Raw genomic sequence first — 27,409 nt, forward strand, 5'->3', positions numbered from 1 at the left:
GACACCCTTAATTTAATGATGCTTCATTTGTTTTTTCAGCTGGATTTATAGTGTTGCTGCTTTTTATTATATTTAAAATTGTTGAGCTGTATCCAGAACACCTCTGGGGATATTTTATAAATAACATTATTATTAATTATCATTACTATTATTACAGCATTACAATCTCTCTTTTCCTCTGCCAAGACCTGCTCCCCAGAGATGGTTCAAAGCAAGATGTGTTTTGTCTTGTTTTTGTTTGTCCTGCCTTATTTAGCTAGTCAGGCTCTTCAAAGCAGGGAACATGTTTTTTAATGTACAGTCCTGATTCACAGACAAATCTGCAGGCCGATATAAGCGTTGTAAGAACAATCATATTCTTTTTCTCAGTCACAGTAAATTATTCAGCAAGTGAAGTTATGATGCTCTGCAAGAAATACAGAATGAATGAACAGCTGTTTCTGCTTTCTGTGCTGTAAGAATGAGAAAAGTTAAACAAAAGCAGAACTCTACTCACATGAGTAAAATTATGCAGATACATAAGGCCCTGATTCTGCAATGTGAATGGACCCTGTCCCCATACAGAGCTCATTGCAGGACCGGAATATATGTCACTAAACTATCATGACAGAGAGGGAGAGAAGAAACAGGAGCCAGCCAAGGGCTTCTAATACACTTATTTCCTGTCTTTAAAGGGATGTGGCCAACTGACGTGTCCAAATTATTTGTAAAAAATTCCAGCTGACTTGAAATAGTATGTCCTGAATGTTTCTTTACAAAATATTTGTAAAAGTGGATCTGCACTCCTCTTGAGGTTCATAACAGGTCTAATCATAATAGGTCATTTCAACCAGCGAAAAATTGACTATTTACCTGAGTGTACAAGGGAGACAACAGAAACAGACTGTACACAAAGTGCTGCCAAATGCAAACAAGGGAACAAACGGGGAAAAGAGAGGGAAATAATTTGTATCCCTAACTTCTTTCAGTTCTAGTAACCTGTGGTGTTGCCTGTAATTAGTGAAGGTGCAACAATTTCAGACACAAATGTGAATTTCAAATAGATGGTGCTATGGCTGTAGTGATATAGTGATATAGCAGAACAGTTAATGATGCTCTAGTGACATCTAGTGGCTACAGGCGGCAGTGAATTTGAGTTTACAGCCCAAGCATTAAGGCAACCTGAAATGCAATACCAATAACCATGTATTTCTGAGTTGAGCTGGCAAAACACACTGCCTCCTTAACTCTCCCACTTGTGCCTAGAGACTGCACGGACTTCGGCTCAGGCCTGGCTATACCATTTGTGAAGACACAAGCTGCCAGAAAAGGGAAGGTGGGGTTGTGGAGAGCTAGGACAGGAAGGAGTAGCCACAGAGAAATAAGCAGAGAGGGGCAAAGGGGATCTGTTGGTGGCTGAGTAGGGGGAGAGGTCAGTAGGAAGGTAATATGAAGAAATTAAACATAGATCTTATCAATATGTAAATATTTGTAAATGACCGTATGAGTATCTTACTATTACAGAAGGATCCAAACCAAAATCTCAGAGCCAAGCAACCCCAATTGGGAGATTAGGATCTGGAGAAAGTAAAACAAAGATTTATGCCTGTCAGTTTATCCAAATGAAATTGAGGGGGATCAATGGCCTCAAAAGGGGGCTGGACTGAAGATGAAACTAAGATATCCAAAAACCAGGGAAATATTCAGGTTGTTTGTTTTTGGATTTGGTTTTTTTTTTAGGTAGCAGTGGCTAAATCACCATGATGCCATAGATTAAAAGCAGATGCATAAGAGAATTTACCATGGAACTTAAAGAAAAGAAAAACACCCTGCTGGACCTGATTTTCAAAAAGGCAGAAGTCCAGAGTCACATGGAGAAAATGTGTATGCAAATACAAGCCTGATTTTCATACAAAATGCACAAATGGATATTAGAGCAAGTAGGTGTTCAGTATCATGAGCAATTAACAGGGATTGCAGGTGCACCTTAGGTGAGAAATTGGCCCTAAGCTTCTACCCTTTTGAATATCAAGCCCAATGTTCTTTTCTCTCCTTTTCCTTTAGTCTTCTTATTTCCTACTTTTCCTCCCATATCCTGCTGCATCCTGTTTTCCTTGTTGTTTTCCCTCAAACTATTTTTCATCCTGTGTGTCTCCATTACTAGGTCCTCTGAAACCCTTTCTTCCAGATGTCCTTATTTTGTGATTCAAGTTTTTTCCCCTATCCATCTATTTTGACCTCCAGGGTACATCTTCACTGGTGATGGGGGTCACAGCACTGTTGCAAGTGACGAGAACCTTTTGGAGAATAAGCAGGTAACAATCAGAGATTGTCTCCATCCCATGTGGGTGAGCTGGTAGGTTGCCAAGTAGGTTTTGATTTTTTTCATGCAGCTGGGCAGCTGTTAGTCCCTGCTCCGACTTCTGTGTGATGGCTGCACCAGCATCCAACATTTCAAAGGCGACTTGCTTGTAGTATTGCTGGAGGTGTTTTTTGCCCAAGACCCTGGGAACAGGAGGCAGCAGTGAAGCAGTTAAAAGCTTAGGTCCTGAGAACAGCACAAGCTGCAGGGTGAGCCTATGGGTTTGTATACACGGGGAAATTGACTGGAACAGCTGTTGTGAAATAAGCTACTCTGCAATAAAAATCATTTTGTTTTGGAATAATGTGCCCTCATCATTCTGAATTAAAGCGACTTTTATTCCAGAACAGAGTGTCCACACAGGAAGCTATTCTGGAATCGCTATTGAGGAATAGCTTAGTCTGCAATAACTATTTCCCTGTATAGACAAGCCCTACATCTGTGGATTCGCTGCACCCGCTGACAACTAACACCTCTGATCATGCAACGCTTTGTTGCTTAAATAAAAACGAATTTGATTCCAAAAGACTCTTTAGTTTTTAATTTTGTGTTACCCCCAGTTCAGAACTGCAAAAGCCCACCATAAAGGGGAGTGGATTTTCCATGGCATCTGGACATCAGACAGCAACAGAGCCTCTTCCAAGAAAGGGACACTCTTCAAAGAGTTAAGCCTTTGACATAAACCTATTGTATTCTGACACTTCTCTCATTTGGTAGCTCTTAATCTTACGGGTTCCAGACATGGTACATTTGTGGTTTTTATTTTTATAACTGGATCTTGACTGCACTTCAGAATATGGATGTGCTTGCGCCTAGGGGGGAAGCCTTGAAAAGTCATATACCAAATCTGCAGACAAAGGGACAAGTTCTGCTCTCTCACATGGTATAATGGGAGTAACCATGTTGATTTCAACGCCATTATTCTGGATTTTTGCCAGGGTAACTGAGAACAGAACTGGGCACTACATGCTAAAATCAGCGCTAACAGGGCAGAGTATCTGCATGCTCCAGTTCGCTTACAGTTAGTTACACATTACCTCTTTTAAATAGGGATACGTCAAAACAACAGGCTACAAAATACTGGCCAAATTCACTGCAGTCTGAGGTGTAAACCTACTGAAGATAATGATGTTACACTATGGGATAATGTGACCCACTACTTTTTTTTCCCTAACTGGTGTTGCAACATCGATAAAATCACTACTCACCTAGCAACCTGCTGTCACAATTCAGGGCTAGCAGCACCTTTCAGCCCTCGCAGTCTCTGAGTGCAACCCCTCCAGGTGACAGGTCACAAGCTTTTACCTCTCTGGGGTGGGATTCTTCCTCCACTCTTCAGATCGGAACCCTGTTTACCAACCATGATTAGTGGATTCAGCTGCTCTGCAAGAATTCCTTTCAGGGCTGCGACCAGTGCGTGAATACAGTGACATAAAACAGCCTTTCCAAAATCAAAGCATTGTTTAATCTCAACAGTAGGCACAAAGCATACAAGAAGAGGGTTTTCAACACAATGAACAGTCTACACATCTGTCTCATCTAAAGCTTAGGTAGGCCGACCTTATCCCAGGCACACACTGCTGGGCTTGCGGGACAGTCTGTCCCTGTGACTGTCTCCTCAGAGCTCAGATTTTTAGTCACTCCAATATTTTTTGTTCCAGTTTTCCCACTGGGATTCCCTTCTCCTCAGTGCCTACCCAGGGGTGGAGAACTCAACATGGTCGAAGGTAAAGGGAGTGACACCTGTATTACTATTGCCAGTGGTGTTATCTGAAATTTATGGTCTCCCTTCCTGTGCACGTGCAAGACAGCTTCTGCTGGAATTAACTCTTGGTTATCACGTAGATAAGCAACAACATAACAATCAAACTAGCAGATGGAATATTAATAGATGGTTACAGGCAACTTCCACATCTTTGACACCAGCCAACAGTCTCTGAGTGTTGAGTTTCTTAAAATTCCTGCATGCACATCAAACTGTCCTCCTCTGCTGGTCATTTTCCTGAGCAGGGAGCAGATTGAAATTTACAAAGACTCACTCCCTGGACTCTATCTTAACTTGGGGGGTGATGGGCGAGATCCTAGGAAGACCCACAATAAAACATGCTGGGTTTTCCCTTTCTATCAAAGGACTGGGATGACGTGTGTCTCTTCCATCCACTGCCTTCCCTAATAGGCTATGGTGACGATTTTCACACCTGGGTACCTACAGTTAGACACCTAATTTCCTTTTTAGCCTGATTTTCAAAGGTGGTGAGCAATTGTATCTGCAATTGACTTCAGTGGGAGCTGAATCAGCCATTACTCATCTGCCTAAATATTAATTTAGGAACCTGACTTAGATCCAGGCATTTGAAAATGTTGTCCTGACTTTCCTCCTTGTCAAAGACATTCCCCCACCTATGAGAGGCCATCCCTGACAGGTGACAAACATCTGCAGCTCCCTTAAGGAAGGGAAAACTGTCACTAACTGTGTAAAGTACAGTGCTAAACACAGGCCCAAGCTCGTTTCCGTTTAAGCCACTGGCCAAGCTCCCATGGATTTAGTGGGAACAGGGCTATGCTCTATATTTGTAAACAACGGCTCATTATTCTTTCCCCCTCTTTCGGAGCCTAACAAAAGAGTTTGGGGGATTGGAAAAGAAAACCCTTTGGAGTACACCACGAAGAGCCATCTTTTTGTACTGCATTTGTACAGTGCCTTGCACAATGGGCTCCTGGTCCGTGACTAGGGCTTCTAGGTAATACAAATAATAAATAATAACCAGTGTAACCACAATTTAAAGGTGCTGAGTCCCCTCCACTACCACTGAAGTCAGGGGACTTGGCACACCCCAGAATCAGGCCCTCCCATGCCATATGTGCCTAAGGTTTCACCATGGTAGGTAAACTAATCACATGGTTATGACTAGGCCTCTACCAAATTCACGCTCCATATTGGCCTATTTCACAGCCATAGGATTTTAAAAATCGTAAATTTAATTATTTCAGCTACTTCAATCTGAAGTTTCACTTCTTGTCATTGTAGGGGGTCCTGACCCGATAAGGAGTTGTGGGGAGTCACAAGGTTATTGGGGGAGGTTATGGGGCTGCTACCCTTGCTTCTGCGCAGCTGCTGGCAGCGCTGCCTTCAGAGCTGGGCAGCTGGAGAGCGGTGGCTGCTGGCTGGGAGCCCCACTCTGAAGGCAGAGCCGCTGCCAGCAGCAGCATAGATTAGAAGTAAGGATGGCATGGTATGGGACTGCCACCCTGCGCTGCTGCCTGCCAAGCCAGGCCCTCAGTCAGCAGCCGCCACTCTGGCCACCCAGCTCTGAAGGCAGCAGTACAGAAATAAGGGTGGCATGGTATGGCATTGCCACCCTTACTTCTGGGCTGCTGCTGGTGGGGCACTGCCGTCAGAGCTGGGCACCCAGCCAACAACCGCTGCTCTCCAGCACCCACAGAAAACGCCACCCCCCGCAGAATTCCTGTGTTTCCCTGCAGAAAACATCAAGGAAGCCACATGTGTCAAGGAAGCAAAAGGAAGCCACGTGTGTGTGTGGGACACCATGTGCGCAGTTCTTTTGGCAGGTTGCCCCCCAAACAAAGGCAAGGCATGTGGGGGCACACAGAGTTACGTGCCACTGCCCGCCCCCCTCATTTCTGCATAGGGTGACCAGACAGCAAGTGTGACAAATCGGGACGGGGGTGTGGGGTAATAGGAGCCTATATAAGAAAAAGACCCAAAAATCAGGAGCCTTCCTACTTTCTCTGAAACAGTGAGTGCCCGTGGTGGGGCTGGGTAAGGGGAAATGAGGGTTGAGGGGGAGAGGCAGTGGGGAAGGAAGGGGGTGGAATAGGGAAGGGGGAGGGGCCGGTGGGAGTGAGGGGAGGGGAATGGAGAAGAAAAGGGGATCGGAGAATCACAGGGGGAAGCGGGAGCCCAGCAGAAGCTGGGGCTCCCCCGTTAAGCAGGCCCATTGAACCCTCACCCTGACAAGCCCCACCCCCCTAGACCTGGACCTCTCCGACAAGCCCCCCTCACCCAGACCCCCACCCCACTGAACGCCAACCCCATCAAGCCCCACTCCCCCAGCATCCTGATCCCCCACACCCAGATCCCCCCACCTTGCCCCATCTCCTCACACCCAGCCCCCCCCGCTAAGCCCCAACCACCATCATCTGGATCCCCTGCAGAGTCCCATTGCCCCTGCACCCAGAACCCCCCAAAGAGCCCCTGTGCATCCAGATCTCCCACTGAGTCGCCCGCACCCAGATTGCCCCACACAGAAACCACTCATCTCACACCTGGATCCCCCCTCTCCTCCCCAGTAAGCCCCTTCATACTTGGATCTTGCTGGGCTGAGCCTGTCCCGCCACACCTGGGGTGCCTGGCACAGAGGGGCAGGGCCTCAGGGTGTTTCTGGGGGAGGCTCAGCCCTTGCAGTGTCAGGGTCAGGTGCATCCTCACTGCCGAGTCCCCATACTGGGGGAGGTGGCAGCTGCAGGGTGATCTCCTACCTCAATGCAGCCAGTGGCCTGTGCTCCCCACTACCATGCTGGAGCCACATTTATTTATTGACAAAATTTGCAGAATTTTTAAATATTGAGGGCAGAATTTTAAAGTTTTTTGCACCAACATTTTTATTTTTTGGCACAGAATTCCCTCAGGAGTAATATGTGGCTGTGGTCAGGGCTGAGTACCCCTGAGAAGAGGGTTTTTCTCAATGTGCCTGGGCAGGTGGGATTCAAAGCCCTTGGAAGCCCTGAAAGTGCTTAAAATGGTCTGAAAAAAGTGGGAGGTCTATCATGTCCCCAGGCAAAGTCGCTTTTCATGCACTTTGATACAGACAACCCACAATTTGTATACACGTATAACCGCTCTGCAACGTTGATCTCGTTACTCTAGTTATACGTATTTACTGTTAGTTTTTAACAAGGCAACAGGCCTCATACAAATGATTAAAATAATTTTTAATTTAGGGGATGAGGAGCTGGGGGGTGCAGTGAGATTCAGTGGGGTCGGGGGCATCCCTAGAGTTGGGGTTCAGCAATAGTCAGTGGGGATGGAGGGCATTCTCTGGGGCTGAGGGGGTCTCTCTGGGGTTGGGGTGCACTGACAATCTGGGGGCCGGGGGTCTCTCTGTGTTTGGGGTGCAGTGACAGCCATGGGGTATGGGGTCTCTCTGTGTTTGACAGCCAGGGGGACGGGGGTCTCTCTAGGGTTGCAGTGCAGTGACCGCTGGGGGGACGGGGGTCTCTCTGGAGTTGGGGTACAGTGACAGCCAGCGGGGTCGGGGTCTCTCTGGGGTTGGGGTGCAGTGACAGCCGGGGTTGGGGTCTCTCTAGGGTTGGGGTGCAGTGACAGCTGGGGTTGGGGTCTCTCTGGGGTTGGGGTGCAGTGACAGCTGGGGTTGGGGTCTCTCTGGGGTTGGGGTGCAGTGACAGCTGGGGTTGGGGGTCTCTCTGGGGTGGAGGTGCAGTGACAGCCGGAGGGATGGGGGGGGTCTCTCTAGGGTTGCGGTGCAGTGACAGCCGTGGGGACGGGGATCTCTCTGGGGTCGGGGTGCAGTGACAGCCGGGGGTTGGGGTCTCTCTGGGGTTGGGGTGCAGTGACAGCCGGGGATGGGGGTCTCTCGAGGGTTGGGGTGCAGTGACAGCTGGGGATGGGGTCTCTCGAGGGTTGGGGTTCAGTGACAGCTGGGGATGGGGGTCTCTCGAGGGTTGGGGTTCAGTGACGGCTGGGGGGACGCGGGTCTCTCTAGGGTTGGGTGCAGTGACAGCTGGAGGGATGGGGGGTCTCTCTGGGGGGTCGGGGTGCAGTGACAGCCGGGGGCATGGGGGGGTCTCTCTGGGGTTGGGGTCCAGTGACAGGTCCCTGGTGGGCGCGGCGCCTGCCCGGAGCCGGGAACTGGGATGGGCGCCTGCAGGCCGGGCGGGACTTTCCCCCACGTGGCCAGGTCGGGCCCGGCGGCTCCCCGCAGCGGAGCCTCCCCCACGTGGCCGGACCCTCCTGGGGGGATCTCCAGGCCCCGGGACCCCGCTCCCAGCTGCCCCCCTCCCCGCCTCTAGCTCTGACGGAGCCGGGGAGGGAGGTGCCGGTGCCGGGGGCGGGAAAGCGGCGGCGGCTCCCGGCTGCGGTTATATAAACCCGGCCGCCCGACCCTCGCTCCTTCCCCGGCCATGGAGGGAGCCCCCGTCCTCGCCGCCGCGGCGCGCCCAGCCCAGCCCGCCTCGCTGCGGGGAAGCTGCCTGCGGAGGCTCCGCAGCCTCCTGCCCGTGGGCGCCTGGCAGGAGACCCAGGAGCTGGCCAAGATCGGGGGGCCGGTGGTAAGGAGGCGGCCTGCCCCGGGGGCTCTCGCCCAGCGGCTGGGGACGGGAGACCTGCGGCTCTGAGCAGCCACAGGGGGGCGCTGGTTGGGGGTGTCTGGTTGGGGGGTCCCCCTAAAAGAGTAGGGGCGCTGGGGCAGGAAAGGGGCGAAGGAGTTAGGCGGTATCCGGATGGGGATTTCCTGGAAGGAGCTGGGGGCTAGAGTGGAGCTGATGTGGGGTGAACTGAGGGAAATTGGGGTCTGGTTGAGTTCTCCCTCCCTCAAGGAGTTGGGGGGACTGCAGTGGTTAAAGTCACCCCCAAACCAGGACGGGGAAAGCTCACCGTTTTGCTGGCTGTCTTGGCATCCCCTGGTAAAGCAGGCTGCGTCCTCCTGTGATGGAGGCAGAGACTGCGACTTGGGAAGCAACAGCCACAGGGAATCAGTTGCTGAAAGATGATTCTGAAGCTTAAGCAAATATTCAAACTGAAGCTTACAGTTTCCCCCTAAAAGAAACCGTGAGTGTGAAGAAATGTGCAAGTCTGACGTGCCTTAAAAAGGCCAGTTTTACTGGGTTGAAAGATAAAAGTATCTTCGCCTTTGAAAGGCTGTGGGTTAAATTCTTTGTTACACTGGTGTCACTTGCTGTCTGCTAGAACTGCCCTGTCTTATCACTGCTTAAATGATCCATGATTTAGTTCAATGGTCAAGGCTCCCTGGCAAACCAAGAAATAAAAAAATCAACGTTTGTGTTACTACTGTGTCCAAAGATCAGACTTGTGCCTAGTACAATTGCCTTAGGATCCAGGTGCAAAGAACATTCAAGTTACTTTCTTGGACCAAGGCAAGAACTGAGGGCTTGGTTTTCTGCAGACTGATGCACAAGGCACAGACCTGGTCCTGGGTCAGCAACACTCCTTGAGGGGAAGGAAGTTCCTTGTGTTTTTCATAACCAACCCCAGGGACTAAGCGGCATCAGTTGGCTCCCAAGGAAATTGCCCTACCTGGATCCATCTTGCCTCATCACAACAGTAATGGCAAGGATGTAAATCCTCTAGTAATATCCCTTCTGTAGCCTTTTCTTTAGCTTGGCCAGTCACGTTTCTCCTTTCCTCATGGCATCAATCGCCCAGAACCCTTTGGGTTGCTTCTGCTCTTTGCTCTGTCTCAAGGGGATCCCGGGATCAGTTGCCTCATTTCCTCTCTTGTGGGCAGTTCCTTAAAAACCAATGATAGACGAGGGTACGTTCTGGCTGATGCCAAACAGGCCTTCAGGTTCCCGGCCCTCTTCTCCTCCCTAGGGCTGCCTTTGGGACTGGGGCCCTGTTCTGCCGTTCTCTCCCTTTGGTACTGACCCAGGCTAACCTCTCTGTGTCGTTTCTGCCCTAGAAGAAATGTGACTAGGATTCCATCTTCTCCTGATGTTGTTCTTGGGCCGACATCGGCACTGTTGGAAGATGAGGTGTTATGAGAGGGAAGATCAGAATGTTGCTTTAAGAGAGGAGTGACAGTCTGGCACTAGACTGGAGCTTGAGAAACATGGATTCAATTTCAGACTCTGCTGCAAATGTTCCTGTGTGACCTTAGACAAGTCATTTAGCTTGGCACCCACAATTGGAGGTAGATTTTCAAGCACCATGGGTGCTGAGTTCTTCTGAAAGTCTGGCCCTTACTTTCTCTTGTGCCTCCTTTTCTGTTCGTAAAATAGAGATAACGCTTCCTTTGTCCGTCTGGTCTTATTTAGATTGGAATCTCTTTGGGGCTGGGACTCTCTCTCACTATGTTTGGACAATGCCTAGCACAATAGGATTCCCAGCCTCTGCTGAGGACTCAAGGCCCTGCTGTAAAGAAAGCAAAAAGAGACGGGGCCTGAACCAGTCCCATGGATCCAAACCCCCTTGAACTTTGGCATGTGGGAAACCTAGACCCGAATCTTGTGACTTGAGGCAGGCTCTTGTGTTTATCTGGCAAATTGACATTAACTGAAAATCTTCACCGAGGCACAATTGTCTTATTCACTGTCTTCTGAGACGTTTCAGACCAAGTGCTGGGGTGTGTGTGCGTGTGTGTGTCGAACAGTAGTTGAGTCCAACACTGCGCCTTCACAACTTCCAAACACTGGCCTTTGTTTTTGTTGTGGCATGTGCCTTGCTGACTTGTGTTCCCAGAGTTATTCTAGGCCCCCTCTGAGCACAAACACTGCAACAATTAAGTGCAAAGCTCAGAGGCTATGTTAAAACCAGGCTCCACATTTAGCCGAAAGGAACAAATGTACATTTTCAAGCAAGCTCCTGCACAGACACGTGGCTCGGATGCTGCTGAGGGCAGGGATGTGTCCCCAGGGAGATTATTCACTGCATGGCTGGGGTTCTCCATTAGTTTGAACTCACTGAGTCCTGCTGGAAGTCTTCCATCATGAGTGGGGTTTCATCCTTGGGGAGCTAGCTGAGAAGTTCCCCTCCTAAACAAGTGGATTATGGGAGATTCACAGAGAAACAGGCCTTGTGCTTCTGTACTAGGTACTCTCTCTCTGGCCTTTTAGGAGCCTGGCTCTTGCAGGTACTGTGTTGCCAGAGGCTCCCCATGGGGTAAAGGGAGATTGGTGGCTTCCAAATTGCAGATTTATGAACAAAGGCCCAGGAGTACAATCCTGTCATAATCTTCCCCTTCCTCTCAGCCCTGTCTCTCTGCCTGGATTCTGTACCCCACTCATCCACAGAGGGACTTCCAGTGGGCTAGGAGAGAGTGGGTGCTAATGGTGTGGCAGCAGTCCTCCATCTTTCAGCCCTATCACATGCTCTCCAGGCCAAGCACTAGGGTATTGCTGCCTCCTCCAGCCATGGGGTGGACAGTATGGTGGTTAGGTAGTAGTTACTAGTCCCATGAGTAGCTATAACACTTGGTGCAATCTTTTTGCCCTCTCCTCTGTAGATACATTTACCTCCTGGAGCAAAAGCTCATAGAGTTTAAACCCCAGAGACGAGAGATCTGCCAGGCGATAGCCTAGAACAGTGGTTCCCAACCTTTCCAGACTACTTCACCCCTTTCAGGAGTCTGATTTGTCTTGTGTACCCCTAAATTTCACCTCACTTAAACTACTTGCTTACAAAATCAGACATAAATATACACACGTGTCACAGCACACTTGCTGAAAAATTGCTTACTCTCTCATTTTTACCATACAACTATAACATAAATCAATTGAAATATTATTTTACTTACATTTCAGTGTACAGTACCTAGAACAATATAAAGAAGTCATGGTATGAAATTTTAGTTTGCACTGACTTTGCTAGTGGTTTCTATGTAGTCTGTTGTAAAACTAGGCAAATATCTAGATGAGTTGATGTACTCCCTGGAAGACCTCCGTGTACCCCTGCTTGAGAACAACTGGACTAGAACAGCCACACTGCCCCCTGGGGCGAGGGCAGGCAACAGCAAGCTTTAAAAACCTCGCAGCACCTGACGGGTTTTCCGATTGTCACTTTGTCTTGCCAGACTGAAAACTCTTTAGGTCAGGAACTCTCTCTTACAATGTGTGTGCAGAGCCTAGGACAGTGGAGCCGCGTAGTAGGAAGAGAGCCTGAGGCATAAGCTCGTGTGTCAGGGGTCTGGTATGAGGCCTAAAGCTTGACCACTACTTTAGTTCAGGCCTTAGGCTTCATACCAGGCCTCTGACAAGGGCTCGTGTCTCAGGCTCTATTCCTACTGTACTAAGTATTACTGTAATATATAAACACACACGCAAACACATCAAAGTGGGTTTAAGTATTACTGTAACACTAACACACAGACAAAATCAAACTGACTTTATTCTGGGATTAATTCTAAAGTATTTCATTTGCATGCATTGGTTTATGAAATACCCTCCTCACTGTTCCAACCTAACCCCATGTCTGACTGGCTTCCTTCCTTCCTTTCCACCCCAGTTCCTAGCCCAGTTGTTGATCTTCCTGATCAGCGTGGTCAGCTCCATATTCTGTGGTCATCTGGGAAAAGTGGAGCTAGATGCTGTGACACTTGCTGTATCCGTACGTATTATTCTGTTTCCCCCTAATTAAACATTTCAGCTGTGGGATGGATAGATTCAGATCACAGTGATTTAAAGCACCAGTTTTAATCCATATTTCAGTCTGCAAGCAGGAAACCTCTGTGAAAATAATCTATTTTAATCTTGTTTTGCATTGTACTTTTGTAGTTAATTTTTTGAAAGAAAGGCTTATTCTCATTAGTTAGTAACCATTAAATGTGTTGATTTGCAACTAAATACAGCCCTTCCACTAAATTTGGTGGTGCTTCTTGGTAACAAGAGGATATGCTATTATCTATACACAAGTTTGGAAGCCTAAAAAAATTAGGCACTGAAACCACCACTGCACCTCCAGCCAGTTGGGGGAAAAAATACAGCTGTTCTTTTTCTGAGCCTACCTGGCAGCCTGAGCTTCCTCCTTCCCTGATTGGTTGCTTTGTCTCTTTGTGCTCTCATCTCCAGGTTATCAATGTTACTGGCATCTCAGTCGGCTCTGGCTTAGCATCGGCATGCGACACCCTAATGTCCCAGGTGGGGAACTGTCCTATGGCCGGCTCGTTTACTTGTTCCCTTTGGTTGTGTCTTGCGCCTGCAGAGGTTTTCTTTCTGGGGATGACGGGGGGGAAGGAGGTTTGAGAACTGACAATCATCATCTCACCCTTCCATTTGGCTGCTTCACAGCCCGTTTGGTCCTCCGACCACATCTCCTCCCCCCTGTCGCTGCAGATGCTGGGGGGCTTGCCTCACCAAATGTAGGCGGTTAGCAACGTATGGGGTTGATCCAAATCCTTTGAGATTAAGAGACTCCTATTGGCATTGGTGAATCTTGGTCTGGCCCGTATGTAATTTGTTGACCATCCCTGATGGGACCTGCTGACCAGACCATCTCTGACCCTGGTGACAAGGCTGGAGCCTTTTTCATAAAGTCTTGCATTGCAGCAAGGTCAGTTAATTGACCTCCCCCCCCCACTCCATTTATCTAACCCAGAGGCTTTCAATCTGGGGGGCACCGAGGAATGTTTGAGGGGGCGCAGCTGGGGCCCGGGCCAGCCCCCATGATGGGGGCGGGGAGGGAGAGCCACCCAGCCTGGCTGCTGGCCCCATGCCCCAGCTGTTGCCCTGGCTGCTGGCCCTGTGCCCCAGCTGTGGCCGAAACCTTGGCCTCCTTACCTATCTGCATCCCCCCTCCCGGAGCCACGGCCCCACTCCCGGCCCTGGGGGGGCTGGAGGGGAGCACAGACAAGGGTAAGGGGGGGCAAAATGAGGTAAAAAGTTTGGGGACCACTGATCTAACCCTATTTCCTCGTACACCTCTTGCCACGGATAACTCACCTCTTGGCAACACTTCTCTTCCCCAGACGTATGGCGGTAAGAACATGAAGCGGGTGGGGACCATCCTGCAGCGTGGCACCCTCATCCTGCTGCTTTGCTGCTTCCCCTGCTGGGCTCTCTTCGTCAACACCGAGCAGATCCTGCTGCTGTTCAGACAGGACCCGGAAGTCTCCAGGTCTTGCGTGATATCTAATCCTGTCCTGTCCCCGCCTCTCAGCAGTTCAGGCTCTGTCCCCATTCCGACTCCCCTGTTGATCCCGATGACCACTCCAGCATAGTCGGCAGGCCCTTCCGTGATTGCGGTGTCCACACCAGGACTTCAGGAGACCCTGTGTGGTGACGACAGGCCCCACAAGCCCTGTTTAGTCAGTCTGGGAGCCAAAGAACCAGACTTGCCTCCCTTCTTAGCAGATCAGCAGAGTGGAATGAGCCACTTAGACTCCGTGCCCCGCTGTCCCTTCCAGGTCATGATTGAATCAGCTTGCTGGGATAGGAGCACCTACACTGCTGATGCCCTGCTACATCTGCTCTCTGCCTTGAGAAGACTGCTGTCGCCAGGGCTTTCACTCCAGCATCCTTCTCCAGCACTGGATTAAGAGAGAGACCTGTTTAGACTCCATACAATTTTCCAAGTCACTTATCTTATAGTGTCTGTCCCGTACTTGTCCCTGTGTGCAAGGAGCCCCGGGCTGCTGGTGGATTACCAGGCAAAGACCGATAGTACAAAGCAGAGTGGGATTTTGGGTGCACACTTGCTTTTGGTTCTTCTCTTACTGTACTGTTAACTGGATGGAAATCCTATTGTTTTTCCAGGTTAACCCAGATTTACGTGATGATCTTTATCCCAGCCCTTCCCGTAAGTTGCAGCTAAGGTTATTGTGCACTTTACTCCTCTAGGTAATGGGATATGCTCCCTGCTCTGCACAACATGAGAGGCCTGTGTGACTTATGGGGTTTTGACAATGTGCCCCACTTTATCTTAATCTTTTAATACAGAGGTGCAGCCCCCCGAGACTACAGGTCCTACCATGCAACCTTCCCTCTTGTCACTCAGACTGAGCATTGCATGCTGGAATCTGTAGTTTTTGCAGGCAGCACCTTTGCATATTAAATTATCTCCCAGGAGCCTTGGGACCTGAGGTCTCCATGGGCAATAGAGGGACCTGCAATCTGCTTGATTTCACACACATTAGTAGCTGCCAGGCACATGGCAAGGGGTCAGAACAGGCCTGGATTGGACAAAGTGCCTTCCTGGCCATCTAAGTACCAAGTTCTACTAGATATGTTCTGGGGCTTTGGAGCACAGTCTGTTCATAAGTCATGCTCTGTCCACTTTCTCTGAGGCTGTTGGGTTCCTTCATCCTGAATGGCAAGGCCCAGGATGTCTCCCTGCAGTTTGGAGACCATCACCTCATCCCTGCGTGAGAGGAGATGTTCAGTACCCAACTGAGGAAAGGGCACTGCTCCAAACAGCAGGAGAGCAAGACACGCAGCCAGTGAGGGGGAGAAGGGAAAACAAATGGCTGAACTTTGCTAACATTAAGGGCTCAGCAGCTGAACTAGAAGCATTAAAACAAAGCAGGGTGTAGGGACCTGCTGCAGCGTATTCGGTCATGTCACAGTGCTTTGGAGAGGGAGTTGGGGTGGTTGAAGAAGAGAGGAATCTTGTTGTCTGTGACCTTAATTGTAACCCACACCTGCCCCAGGACTGACAGTGGGGTGTCTAATCTCTGGACCTCCACTAAGTTATGGTAAAAAGCAATTTGTGGGAAGCCCTGTATGTCCTCAAGGTGGCTCTAATGAAATGGAACCTAACTCTCTCTGTCTTGCAGGCAGCGTTTCTGTACCAGCTGCAGACAAGATATTTACAAAGCCAGGTAGGGCTCCTGCTAGTTGTATAACTAGTTGGACTGTGGGACACAGATTGAAATGTGTCTTTCTGACCATCGCAAAAGCAGAGGATCACAGCTCATTCCCTCCCTGCGGAAGGCACAGCCTAGGAAACACGGCAGAGGATTTGTTCCCTACAGTGGTGGGAGCGCAGTGTTTCCTGGCACTTGCTGTTCCTCTTCCAAGGTCAGAGCTGCTTTGGGGAGCTCCAGAGGGAGCTGTTGAGGCCTCGTTGGCTGGAGAGATGAGTCTGTCCAAAACAGGGCCTTTGAGGAGTGGAGAGAGAGAGCGGGTGATGGCAGGCCCATTCCCATTCCCATCCCCGTCCGCTTAGGAACTTTGTGCACTAAGCATTGATTTCAGTGTTGGCCTCCCAAATGGCAGGTTCTGCTGCCTTCAGGTCTCCTCTTTGCCTTCAGCATTATCTTGCCTTCAGCTGGACCTGGCTGAAAACTGTCTGGTCAGGAGATATCAGCCTGGCTGCCTCCTGGGGCCCTGCAGGTGGCTTAATTCCCTCCCAAATGATGCTGTTACACTTAGAAATGGCTGCTGGGTTTCTAAACTGGCCCAGAAGTTGGGGGTCCAGCTGTGGCACTTAGGAAACTCTCTTTCCAAAGACACTCTCTCTCCCTTTCAGGCAATCATTTTGCCTCAGGTCGTGACGGGTGTTGCAGCCAATCTCCTCAATGTGGCCATGAACGCCTTCTTCCTGTATGCACTGAAGCTGGGAGTAGTGTGAGTATGAACGAGGCCAGAGACTCCTGGTCGCTGGGTTTTAGCAAAGATCCTGGGATCTGCCCAGCTCAGGGCTGCTGTTCTCTCGTGGGTGTTCCCTGACTTGGTAGCTGGTCTCTGTCCGTGGATGCACCCAGCCTGTAGAGAACTGAATCAGCCATGATTGCCAAGGGAAACGCCTGTTTGGCATCACTATTATTGAGGGCTGTGTGCTCCTAGCAGGCCATCATGGTGCTACACTTCATCACGGGTGAGTCCATTCAGTCCAGGGCAGTGACACGCATGCTTGCCAAGATGTGTGACAGGATTGCACACGCGAGTGCCATGTTGAGCTGAGTAACGGGGCTACCGCTCAGCATGCAGGTGCATTTGGAAAGCTGCAGCTGAGAGAGCCAGGACTGGAACTGCGGGTGGGTTCTGCATATCACTCCTAGTGCATGACCAGAGCTGTGCGAAAAAGCTTCCCCTGCCTCAGGACTGATAAAATGCCGGCTTATCCTGTTCTTTGAATCCATGCAGAGCAAATCCATGGGGGTGGGGGAGGGAATGATGCCCAGTTTAATAGAGACGTGCCCCTTGTAACCGTTCAACCTCTCTCTGCAGGGGCTCTGCCTGGTCCAACACTGTTTCCCAATACACCCAGGCTGTTCTCCTCTTCCTGTACGTGTGGTGGAAGAAAATACACGTCAAGACCTGGGGAGGTAGTGTTGGTCTCCGTCCTGTTATATGTTACTAGTCTGATCCTGTGGCTGTTTGAACAGAGGGGAGTGTGGCCTTGGTTTCTGATGCCTCGGGAGCCAGCCCTGTAGATTTTGGGTATTCAAGGTGCAAACATGTTAGCTGCTGCCAGAGGATTTCCCCTCCGCCTCTTCATCTGAGACTCATGCACAGTGCATGGAGCATCGGGGGGGGGGGGGGGCGGGGGGGACTGTGGCCACTGGCTCATGCCTAAGCATGGCCCCGAGTTCAATCACTCTGAGCACGTTACACTAGTGCATGGGACTGCAGAAATGGCTGGATTGGGGCCCATGGAGTTCTACTGTGGGGCTCATGGCTGCTCTCCTCTGTCACGCTGAGCTGCTGTCTGTGGAGATTACAACTCCAGCGCCCTGCGGGGACCGAGGGAGGCAGTTACTCCACCTTCCTTATCCCTCCCTGCTTGTTGTTGCAGGCTGGACCAGGGAATGCCTCCAGGAGTGGGGGTCTTTCATTCAGCTGGCTGTGCCCGGGATGTTCATGAAGTGTATTGAGTGGTGGACCTTTGAGATCGGGAGCTTTCTTGCAGGTGAAAGAGCCCTCTACGAATGCCTGTTCCCTTCCCCACCTTAGCAGGGCTCTCCCATTGTTCATGCTGTTTTGGGGACCACCCCAGGTGGCTGAGCAGACCTTCATGATGCCCCCAGAGGTAACTCCAGCCTGTCATCCTCTCCTGGGTTTGGTAGGCTGATCCTCCACGGCTGCTGTCAGATCACATTAATGTCTTCCCCCAGGAGTGAGGGTCTCTTTTCATTCTTGTTTGCAGAACAAAAGCTGTGCCTCTTTCCTAGGTCTGATCAGCGTGGTGGAGCTGGGAACACAGTCAATAATCTACGAACTGTTCACTGCAGCATACATGGTAAGAGCTCAAGCTTGCGAGACATGCTTTGTGTCCGGATCGAGAACTCGAGGGTCCCAAGACTGGAATAGCAAGTGGCACTGCAAGACGGAGGAGGGTTGGCAGAGCCATGCCAGGGAGCAGAAGACTGGCATAGCAGGGGCTGCTGCCTGTCGAGGCTCAGATGTATTGGCGAACCGGGGGCTTGTGATGGGTGGTTCTGAAGTCTGGAATGGCAGGGGCTTTTTAATGCACATCAGGACTGAGGTGCATTGGCAGAACTGACATGGGAGGCACTACAGGTCTGGAATAAGAGGGTGCTGCCTCTGATTGGAGCATTGAAGAAGCTAGCGCAGCCTCTGCCTGTCACACTTCCCTTATGTCAGTGCTATTACTCCAACAGTCATGGATGCCAAACCCAGCAGGAAAATTCTTCAAATCAGTGAGGACTTGCTGCATTTCCAGCATGCTGCGGTACTTACTCCAGGGCACAGAGTGCTTGGGAGGGTCACAGACAATATGAAGAGGTGACAGGGTGCAAGTTATGCTGGCTTGTACCGATCCTTCCTGCAAGGGGGGAGCTAGATTGCTGCAGGCTCTGCCAGCCGTTGGCATCCTGTCGTGATCATGGCCAAACAGACCCCAACCACAAACACATGGTTTCATCTGTTTCCTCGTGCTTAGGTGCCACTGGGCTTCAGCGTGGCTGCTACGGTCAGAGTTGGCAACGCCTTGGGAGCAGGCAATGCAGAGCAGGCAAAGAAGTCCTGTATAACAGCTCTGCTGTGCACAGGTGGGCATGTTCTCTCTCCAGTACCTGCTGGAGTGAGGTTTTCCTGGTGGCCCTTAAGGGGACAGCACCAAGAGGAGAAAAATTCCTTCCCTGTTAATTACTCTGTTACAAAGGCTTAATTTCCTTTTCACCATTGGTGACTCTGTGTAATATCAGTTTGCAGCTGATTAAAGTAGACTGGTCTCTCTTCATAGCCGCTTCCCCTGTCCGGGCCTAACCAAGCAGCACAGGGCTTGTGCAGCGGGGCAGTGCTCCAGCACAGAAGAGAACTTCTTAAATTAAGGGGGATGGGAGAAAATCCTCTCACCGTTCAAAAAAAATAATTAAAGGGCAGATTTTCAAAAGGGCGGCGGATGCAAAACTGCAGCAAGATTTTTTTTTTTTCATTTGAAGGTGGGGGGAGGAATTTGCCGTTCAATTCTTTTGAAAATCTGACCCTAAAAAAATTTCTGCCGATATTAGGTTTTGTACCCTGCCCCAGACAGTTTTTTGTAATAAAGCCTAAATTACAGCCATTTGTTCCAATCTATTAACAATATGTGCTAAGCACTTTAAAATCCCCGCCCCAGAGAATTTACAAGCTATAGTCTCCCATTTAAACTTGATATTATACCTGCACTGGATGTTGCTGTGACGCAAATAAATGTAGGGCTGGAAGAGACCTCGATAGGTCATCTAGTCTACCCCATATGCAGAGGTAGGACTAAGTTATCTAGACTGTCCCTGACAGGTGTTTGTCTAACCTGCCTTAAAAACCTCCAATGATAGAGATTCCACAACTTCTCTAGGCAATTTGTTCCAGTGCTTAACTTCCCTGACAGTTAGAAAGATTTTCCTAATGTCCAACTTCAATTTTAGGGCTGTCAATTAATTTAATTAACTCAAGCGATTAACTCAAAAAAATTAATCGTGATTAATCACAATTTTAATTGCACTGTTAAGCAATAGAATACCAGTTGAAATTTATTAAATATTTTGGATGTCTTCTACATTTTCATATCTATTGTATTCTGTATTGTAATTGAAATCAAAGTGTATATTTATTACAAATATTTGTACTGTAAAAATGATAAAAAATAGTATTTTTCAATTCACCTCATACAAGTACTGTAGTACAATCTCTTTATCCTGAAAGTGTAACTTACAAATGTAGATTTTGTTACATAACTGCACTCAAAAACAAAATAGTGTAAAATTTTAGAGCCTGGAAGTCCACTCAGTCCTACTTCTTGTTCAGCCAATCGCTAAGACAAACTAGTTTGTTTACATTTACAGGAAATAATGCTGCCCTCCTTTTATTTAGTGTCACCAGAAAGTGAGAACAGGCTTTGCGTGGTATTTTTGTAGCTGGCATTGCAAGGTATTTACGTGCCAGATATGCTAAACATTCATATGCCCCTTCATGCTTCGGCCACTATTCCAGAAGACATGCTTCTATGCTGATGATGCTCATTAAACAAAACAATATATGTATTAAATTTGTGGCTGAACTCCTTGGGGGAGAATTCTATGTCCCCTGCTCTGTTTCCCCCACATTCTGCCATGTATTTCATGTTCTAGCAGTCTCAGATGATGACCCAGCGTATGTTGTTCATTTTAAGAACACTTTCACTCCAGATTTGACAAAACACAAAGAAGGTACCAATGTGAGATTTCTAAAGATAGCACTCACCCCAAGATTTAAGAATCTGAAGTGCCTTTCAAAATCTGATCAGGATGGGGTGTGGAGCATACTTTCCAGAAGTCTTAAAAGAGCAACACTTTGATGCGGAAACTACAGAACCCGAATCACCAAAAAGGAAAATCAACCTTCTGCTGGCGGCATCTGATTCTGATAATGAAAATGAACATGTGTCAGACCGCACTACTTTGGATTGTTGTTGGGCAGAACCCATCATCAGCATGGACGCATGTCCCCTGGAATGGTGGCCGAAGCATGAAGGGACATACGAATCTTTAGCGCATCTGGCATGTAAACATCTTGCGATGCCAGCTACATCAGTTCTCACTTTCGGGTGACGTGAACAAGAAGCAAGCAGCATTATCTCCTGCAAATGTAAACAACTTGTTTGTCTTAACGATTGGCTGAACAAGAAGTAGGACTGAGTGGACTTGCAGACTCTAAAATTTTACATTGTTTTATTTTTGAATACAGGTTTTTTTTAACATAATTCTACACCTGTAAGTTGAACTTTCATGCTAGAGATTGCACTGCAGTACTTGTACTAGGTGAATTGAAGAATATTTATTTTGTTTTTTTACAGTGCAAATACTTTTAATAAAAAATAGAAATTGAGCACTGTACATTTTGTATTCGGTGTTGTAACTGAAATCAGTATATTTGAAAATGTAGAAAACATCCAAATATATTTATTTAAATTGTATTCTATTGTTTAACAGTGTGATTAAAAAAATTAATCGCGATTAAAAAATTTAGTCACTTGATAGCCCTACTAAATTTCAGGATGATTTTTTTTATGGGGTTTTGACAGTGGGTTGAGGATTTGGGGAAAAAGGGGGGTTGCTGTTAAAGTATAGTCTTCAAATTCCTTGGAAATGGAGACTATCACTTTTTATTGTTTTAATTTCTTTGTGAAGGTGGGTCACATGCTGTCCTTATTTGGACTGTACTCCTCAGTAAAGAAGGCTCAGTTAATCTCCTCTATAGAAGGTCTGACATTAAGGTTTCTGTATCTCAGTAGCATCTGATTTAGTGCTCTACCCCTTGCACCAGTACCTGTGGAGAAGGCATCCATGGGGAATTAACTCAGCAAATATTCCAATAAGCAATGGGAGAAGTGCTCAGAGTTCCCCACCAAGATCAGGCCCCCACTATATTAAACAGTGAACAAACATGTTACCAACAGCCCAGAGATCTTGGTCCCAAACAGCAGCCCAGGAGAGGAGAAGAACGTGGTACATATCTTGATCAAATCCCCTGTTGCTTGACTGTCTTCCAGGAGCGTTTGCCGTGGTGGTCGGTGCTCTACTGGGATCCTTGAAGGACGTAGTGGGTTATATCTTCACCAGCGACAAGTGGGTAATCTGATTCCATCAAAGATGATTATTTAACTTAAAGAGCTTTTCTGGAACTGTTGTTTTCCAGTTGCTGGGTATGAGGGACAGACTGAGAAGCAGCCAGCTGGGGATGGGGCATGTTCTCCTAGATCTGGCAAGCCCACCCCCCAGAGAATCTCCCCAGCACAGGAAGCTATTGGGTAGCATGGGTTCCAGCGTGAAACACTACAGCACCACTAACTCAGCCCGATCTAAAGGCAATGGAAAGAGTCCCACTGATTGTCCTTGGGCTTTGGATCAGGCTCTTGGTGACTTTGTCCATAAGTGGCGGCGAGTCGGTGTCCGAGCTAGGATTAGAAACCAGGAGTTCCTTGCTTCCTGCGCTGCGTTCAGACCATGCTGCTTATATCACGCTCCAGACTGATCATTACATCTTTCTCCCAACAGAGAGATTATTACCTTGGTGTCGAAGGTGATGCTGATATTTGCTCCCTTCCACTTGCTTGATGCCATAGCAGTGAGTATTTTAGTGCACCAAGCTACATACTCTTGATTGGAACTGGCTGGCATTTTCTATTGTCTCGAGTCCTTTGACGCTTGCCTGCAATCTGCTAAAATTGCAGGGAAAAAATTCCAGCTGCCTCTGAAAGCAGCAGCCTGTGGCATCCTGGGGCACTTTAAACCCCAGGGTGCTTGTTGCAATCACTTGTTACAACCAGGATGTCCCAGCTCCTGCCACCTAAAAGGTTTAAAAATCTGGAGTCAAAGTTGCCTAACTTGGATGATTTATGCTAGTGCTTTGATTCCTATTTAGACCCCTAAACACATGGCCTGATTTTGGGAGGTGCTGAGCACACACAAGCTCCCGATAGCACCAAGGTACGGCCATTGGTGTGGTACTTTCAGATCTTTTTGCACCCACCAGTTCCCCACCCCATGGAAACATTGGGATGCCCACTACTGCATGCAGTATAGCTGACCCAGGACACTCACAAGGACAGGTGTACCAGCTGCTACACCTCTTGGTATCTGAGGGCAACTTGATGTTATGTGCACTGATCCACTGCTTTTGATACTAGCTCAGGCAGGAACCTTTATACACAATCTCCCTGTTGGAGGGAAATTTGTGAAATGGGACTTCAGCCCCTCTCGAACCTATGGGCTCGCGCTGCAGTATTGCCTTATTAGTAGCTACCAAGCTCCCACCAGGTCCATCAGGTTCCCACTACATGGCTCTGACTTGTGCATGTTTCCATAGGCTACGTGCGGCGGCGTGCTGGGAGGGACCGGGAAACAGAAGATCGGTGCCATCGCCAATGCCATTGGGTATTACGTCATCGGCTTCCCCATTGGAATCTCACTGATGTTTGCTGCCAAGCTTGGGGTACTAGGTACGTGTGTGGCTGGCACTGAGCACAAGGGAGGCTGAATATCCTGACTAGTGCAATTGACTGTCGCTGCTTATGTTGGGCTCAGTCCTGCACCTGTTGAAGCCTGTAAAAGTCTTGCCATTGGCCGCGATGTGCGGAGAGCTGGTTCCACTAGCTGTACACTTCTGCTCCCAGGTTTAACTTCTCCAGGGCCCCAATTCAGCGACGCACGTGTTTCAGTTCTAATGACTGCAATGGGACTTGCGCATATTACTGGATCTGGGCTCGGCTAAGCATCTGCTTTCCGCAGGGCCTCCCCGGGATGGAAGCCTCCCTCTGACTCCAGCACTTGCATCATGTCTTGGGTCTAGCAATTTGAAAGGAACGGACACTGAGCCAAATTCTTCTCCATTGTCTTCAGAAAGCTGGAGTTCAACTCCAAAGAAATCGAGTTGTATTTGTGTGCTGACTTAGTAACACAAATTCAACTTTATGGAGCTAACCCATGTAAGTAGGACGAGAACTCGGCACAGTGTCTGTTCTGCAATTAAAAGACGCACTAAGCGTTGGGTCCAGTTAACATAGGAGGAGGTCTTCCAGGCATACCAATGGAAGTCCACAATATGGGCCTTGACTCCAAGTTGATCTCAGGATCAGGTCTGAAGTATTAGGAAACCAACTAGACATGTGGAGTAAAATGCGGATTCCCATTCAAGTCTATGGAAGTGCTACCATGGACTCCAGTGGGGCCAGGATTTCACCCAGGGTCTTCAGACAACTGACCAGGATTTCCCTTTGCTCCAGGCCTGTGGATAGGGATGGCCGTCTGCATCTTCTTCCAAGCCCTTTCCTTCTTGATTTTTGTCTTGCGCATGGACTGGAAGAAAGCTGCAGAGGAGGTAAGACTCTCACTCTCTCTCTAATTGCTTCCAAAGATCGTGGGTCAAATCTTGCACTAGTGCAAATCAGACCTCCAGGGAAACAGAGTCAGAGGTAAAGTGACTCTGCCATTGAGCTGTCGTCTTCGGAAAGGTGCCATTAGACTCCTAGTTCTAGAGAACGTCTAAACCACGTGGAATATTTAACTGTCTCCATTGCAACATCAACAGGATGGGCAGTTCTCAGCGTAACAAGCCATTCTGCTCTTCTGGCAACTTTCAATCCAATTCTGCACCATCTCTTCTGCCTCATCCCTGGAGTAGCTGAGTGCATTAGGCAACATGACTAAACCTCTGTCACATGTGGCTTGTTCCCTTGTCCTCTCCCCACAGCGAACACAGTGTTTAGTGTCGGGCTTGATGGTGGTAGGGTTTTTGGTGGTATGTTCATACTGCAGTGTGTCCCTGGCTGGTTGCCCTGTTGTCTGTACAGGGTCCATGGAGATTCTGACCTCGCTCTTTTTATTATCTTAGGCTCAAATCCGAGCAGGGCTCAAAGAGCAGCCGGTAGTTGTGTCCTCCATTCGTGCTGGAGCTGATGAAACAGGCGATTCAGGTTCGTGGCTGTGGGCTGGGACTTGAGGAGGGGGCTGCAGTTCTCTGATGCCCCCTGAGCTAATGCAAACAGGATGTGCCGGTAACGCCTGTAATACAGAGAGGCTCTGTGCCTTCTATTGTCACGTTCCATGGAGCCAGCCCCCCGGCACAGCCAGAAGAGCCCAGTTTTGTATAAGGCACGTGTGGGGTTAAGTGCCAAAGTAACGTACCCTGTGGCCCCATGCTATCCAGTGGGTGGACCGTGGGGGCCTGAACAGTGCAGCAGGTTGGGGATGGACCCTGTGCATGGGGGTGGGTTTTCCCCTGGAACGGGGCGGGGCAGGGCAGGGCCCCAATGATATCAGAGCTTTATGGTCTCGTAGCAGACTAGCAGCAATACCTCTGTGTGAGCGTGGTCTTGCTCACGCATGTCCCTCCCACCCTAAGTGGTGGTCTCAGGCAAGCAAATCCCCAGGCAGTGCCTAACAAGGCCCTTTGCCTAGCATGAAGACAGAGATCGAGAGCTGCAGCTCTCGCCTTTGGCAGGAACAAGACCTAGCCTGGCATACAGAGGGCCTGATCCCGAGTGTGGCTCCCACCTACAGCAGCTGGGACTGCAGCACCGCTCTGAATCAGACCTCTGTTGTCAGCCAGCCCTTGCCCCTTGCTTCCCATTCAGTTTTGCATGGCCTCACCTGGAGTAGCGCTCTAACGGCTGCTGCTCCTAGCACCGCTCTCTCTAAAAGCGGACAAACGAAGGCCAGGCTCATCCAGGTAAGGAAAGGAGGGTTAGGATGATCTGTCACCAGTGCCTGTCCCAGCCATGGGGCGAGTGGCTGGGAACCACTGGCTTTCAAGGTCTGCAGCTTGTTTTCCAGCTCAGACCCTGCCTGTTCCAACCTAACCTATCTGCCACGCAGAGTACTTCACAGTTGAAACGGACGTCCAGAATGTGGTGGTTTTGCCTGACCCTACCTCCAGGAGTGAGAGCCAGCCAGATCGCCAGCTCATCCTGCAGGAGGACTCTGCACCGGCCTCCACCTCTCCAGGAGAGCACGTCTTGTCGGGGAAGGAGCTGGTGTACCGTCGCGGGCTAGCTCTGGCGGTGGCCATTGCAGTCCTGCTAGTGGGGGTTGTAGTCCGGCTCCTGACTGGTAATGGCTAGGCGCAGCAGTGTGAAGACTGGGATTAGTGGACTTCGGCACAAGACCATGGTCGGGTGCACTAGGAAGAGGCGATGCTGGGGTGAAACAGGAGGCTCATTCATTCTGCTAGCACGTCAAGGACCACTTCTCTTGGCATTATGGTGAAGCCAGAGTGGCCTGTTTAGGACCCCTGATTGTTCCTGTTCTAACAGATTGGGTGAGGGCACAGCACTCATGCATTCATTGCACAATGATGCTGAATAGGGGATGTTTGCTGATCCCTTCTACAGCAGTATGATGGAGCCAGTAGGGCAAGTCCCCAACGCGGCTGATGGACAGATTGTACAACACTCGCAGGGAATGGGTACTGATGCTCTGACGGAGACACTCAAACATTGCCAATGGTTCACTGTTTCCTGATCCTGAGGAGTATTTGTTCATGTCTTTTATGTTCCACTGCTTGGTTAAAATACAGAGTTTTCCCTGAATGTGCCGTGTGCCTCCCATGTTATACTAGAGCACTTTTTACATTTCAGAACTTGTTCTGTGACTCTCCTATAATGCAACACAAAGCAAACGGAGGGTAAGTGTTGCTTTGTTGGAAAGTATTTATAGGATCACCCAGCAATGGCTGGAGCAAACTGACACACGCACTTCGTGTGGCATTCTCTAGCATTCACCAGGCATGTTGCCTAAAGAAATCTTCTTTCACTTTTGGAATCCAGCATTTTGATACAGTAAATTTTCATGCATAAACATTCAGGCTGTTTAATTGATTTCAGGGGTTGCTTCCAGATTATCCTGATGTTACTAGTTTCTAGTCACCCCAGCACGATCCAAGAAAAGTATCATCAGGAAAATGTATATCTGGATCTCGTAACTATTCATTTGGTGCTATGCACTCCAATGGACACATTACTAGCAATCCACTTTTCTTCTGGATTTTCAAGCCAGAGCGACGCACCCAGCCAAACCTGCTCTATCATCGCTAACTGGTATTGAAGTGAATACACTGGTCTCCAGTTCATTCTGACTGAGTCCCATTCCAACAACCTGGCTCATCCTGAAACAAACATCTCTCCCCTTAAGCCGCTGCATCCGCAACACTGAGCCACGTGCACTTGTTAGCAATATGTCTTAAACTGCCCTTGGCTGCCGTTGCTTAGCTGGCTTTTCAAACTACAGAAGTGGCACACGGTTGCAACCGGGTCCATGTGTGTGACACCGTGCTGGGATTCTTCTCTGGCTCCCTCCAGTGAGTGTGAGGGTTTGATGAACTACAGTAACTGCTGGTTAAGAAATGCTTTACTAAGTCTTGAGTAGAAGAGATCCACAAAACCCCGTCATCTAATCTGAACTCCCAGCTCCTTGGTCCAGGTCAATCTTTGATCTAGCC

At 49.0% G+C, this 27,409-nt stretch overlaps 1 protein-coding gene and 1 long non-coding RNA gene across 2 annotated transcripts in view; one reads left to right on the forward strand and one right to left on the reverse strand.

The window, feature by feature from the left end:
• Positions 1-367: 367 nt before the first annotated feature.
• The window catches only part of LOC120387288, a 32,292-nt gene continuing 5,250 nt past the window's right edge, over positions 368-27,409 (reverse strand). Inside the window, exons 2-4 of the long non-coding RNA XR_005590099.1 lie at positions 13,994-14,580; positions 13,060-13,267; positions 368-406 (exon numbers count right to left, since the gene is read on the reverse strand). This is a non-coding gene — a long non-coding RNA (uncharacterized LOC120387288). The remainder of the gene's footprint in view (positions 407-13,059; positions 13,268-13,993; positions 14,581-27,409) is intronic.
• SLC47A1 (solute carrier family 47 member 1) lies at positions 8,486-26,501 on the forward strand. The gene is made up of 17 exons (XM_039507774.1): positions 8,486-8,650; positions 12,561-12,662; positions 13,124-13,192; positions 14,020-14,168; positions 14,807-14,849; positions 15,826-15,870; positions 16,521-16,618; positions 17,222-17,319; positions 17,790-17,903; positions 18,166-18,233; positions 18,897-19,005; positions 21,966-22,041; positions 22,471-22,540; positions 23,282-23,414; positions 24,198-24,292; positions 24,806-24,887; positions 25,789-26,501. The coding sequence occupies exons 1-17, from the start codon at positions 8,504-8,506 to the stop codon at positions 26,031-26,033; spliced, it is 1,743 nt and encodes a 580-aa protein (XP_039363708.1). The 5' UTR covers positions 8,486-8,503; the 3' UTR covers positions 26,034-26,501.

This window comes from Mauremys reevesii, linkage group 20, assembly GCF_016161935.1.
Source record: "Mauremys reevesii isolate NIE-2019 linkage group 20, ASM1616193v1, whole genome shotgun sequence".
In the NCBI taxonomy this organism is placed as follows: domain Eukaryota; kingdom Metazoa; phylum Chordata; order Testudines; family Geoemydidae; genus Mauremys; species Mauremys reevesii.

Coding starts and splice junctions, on each gene's coding strand:
- SLC47A1 (XM_039507774.1), top strand. CDS start 8,504: ATGGAGGGAGCCCCCGTCCTCGCCGCCGCGGCGCGCCCAGCCCAGCCC. Junction 8,651..12,560: donor CCAAGATCGGGGGGCCGGTG/GTAAGGAGGCGG, acceptor TTTCCACCCCAG/TTCCTAGCCCAGTTGTTGAT. Junction 22,541..23,281: donor ACTTGCTTGATGCCATAGCA/GTGAGTATTTTA, acceptor ATGTTTCCATAG/GCTACGTGCGGCGGCGTGCT.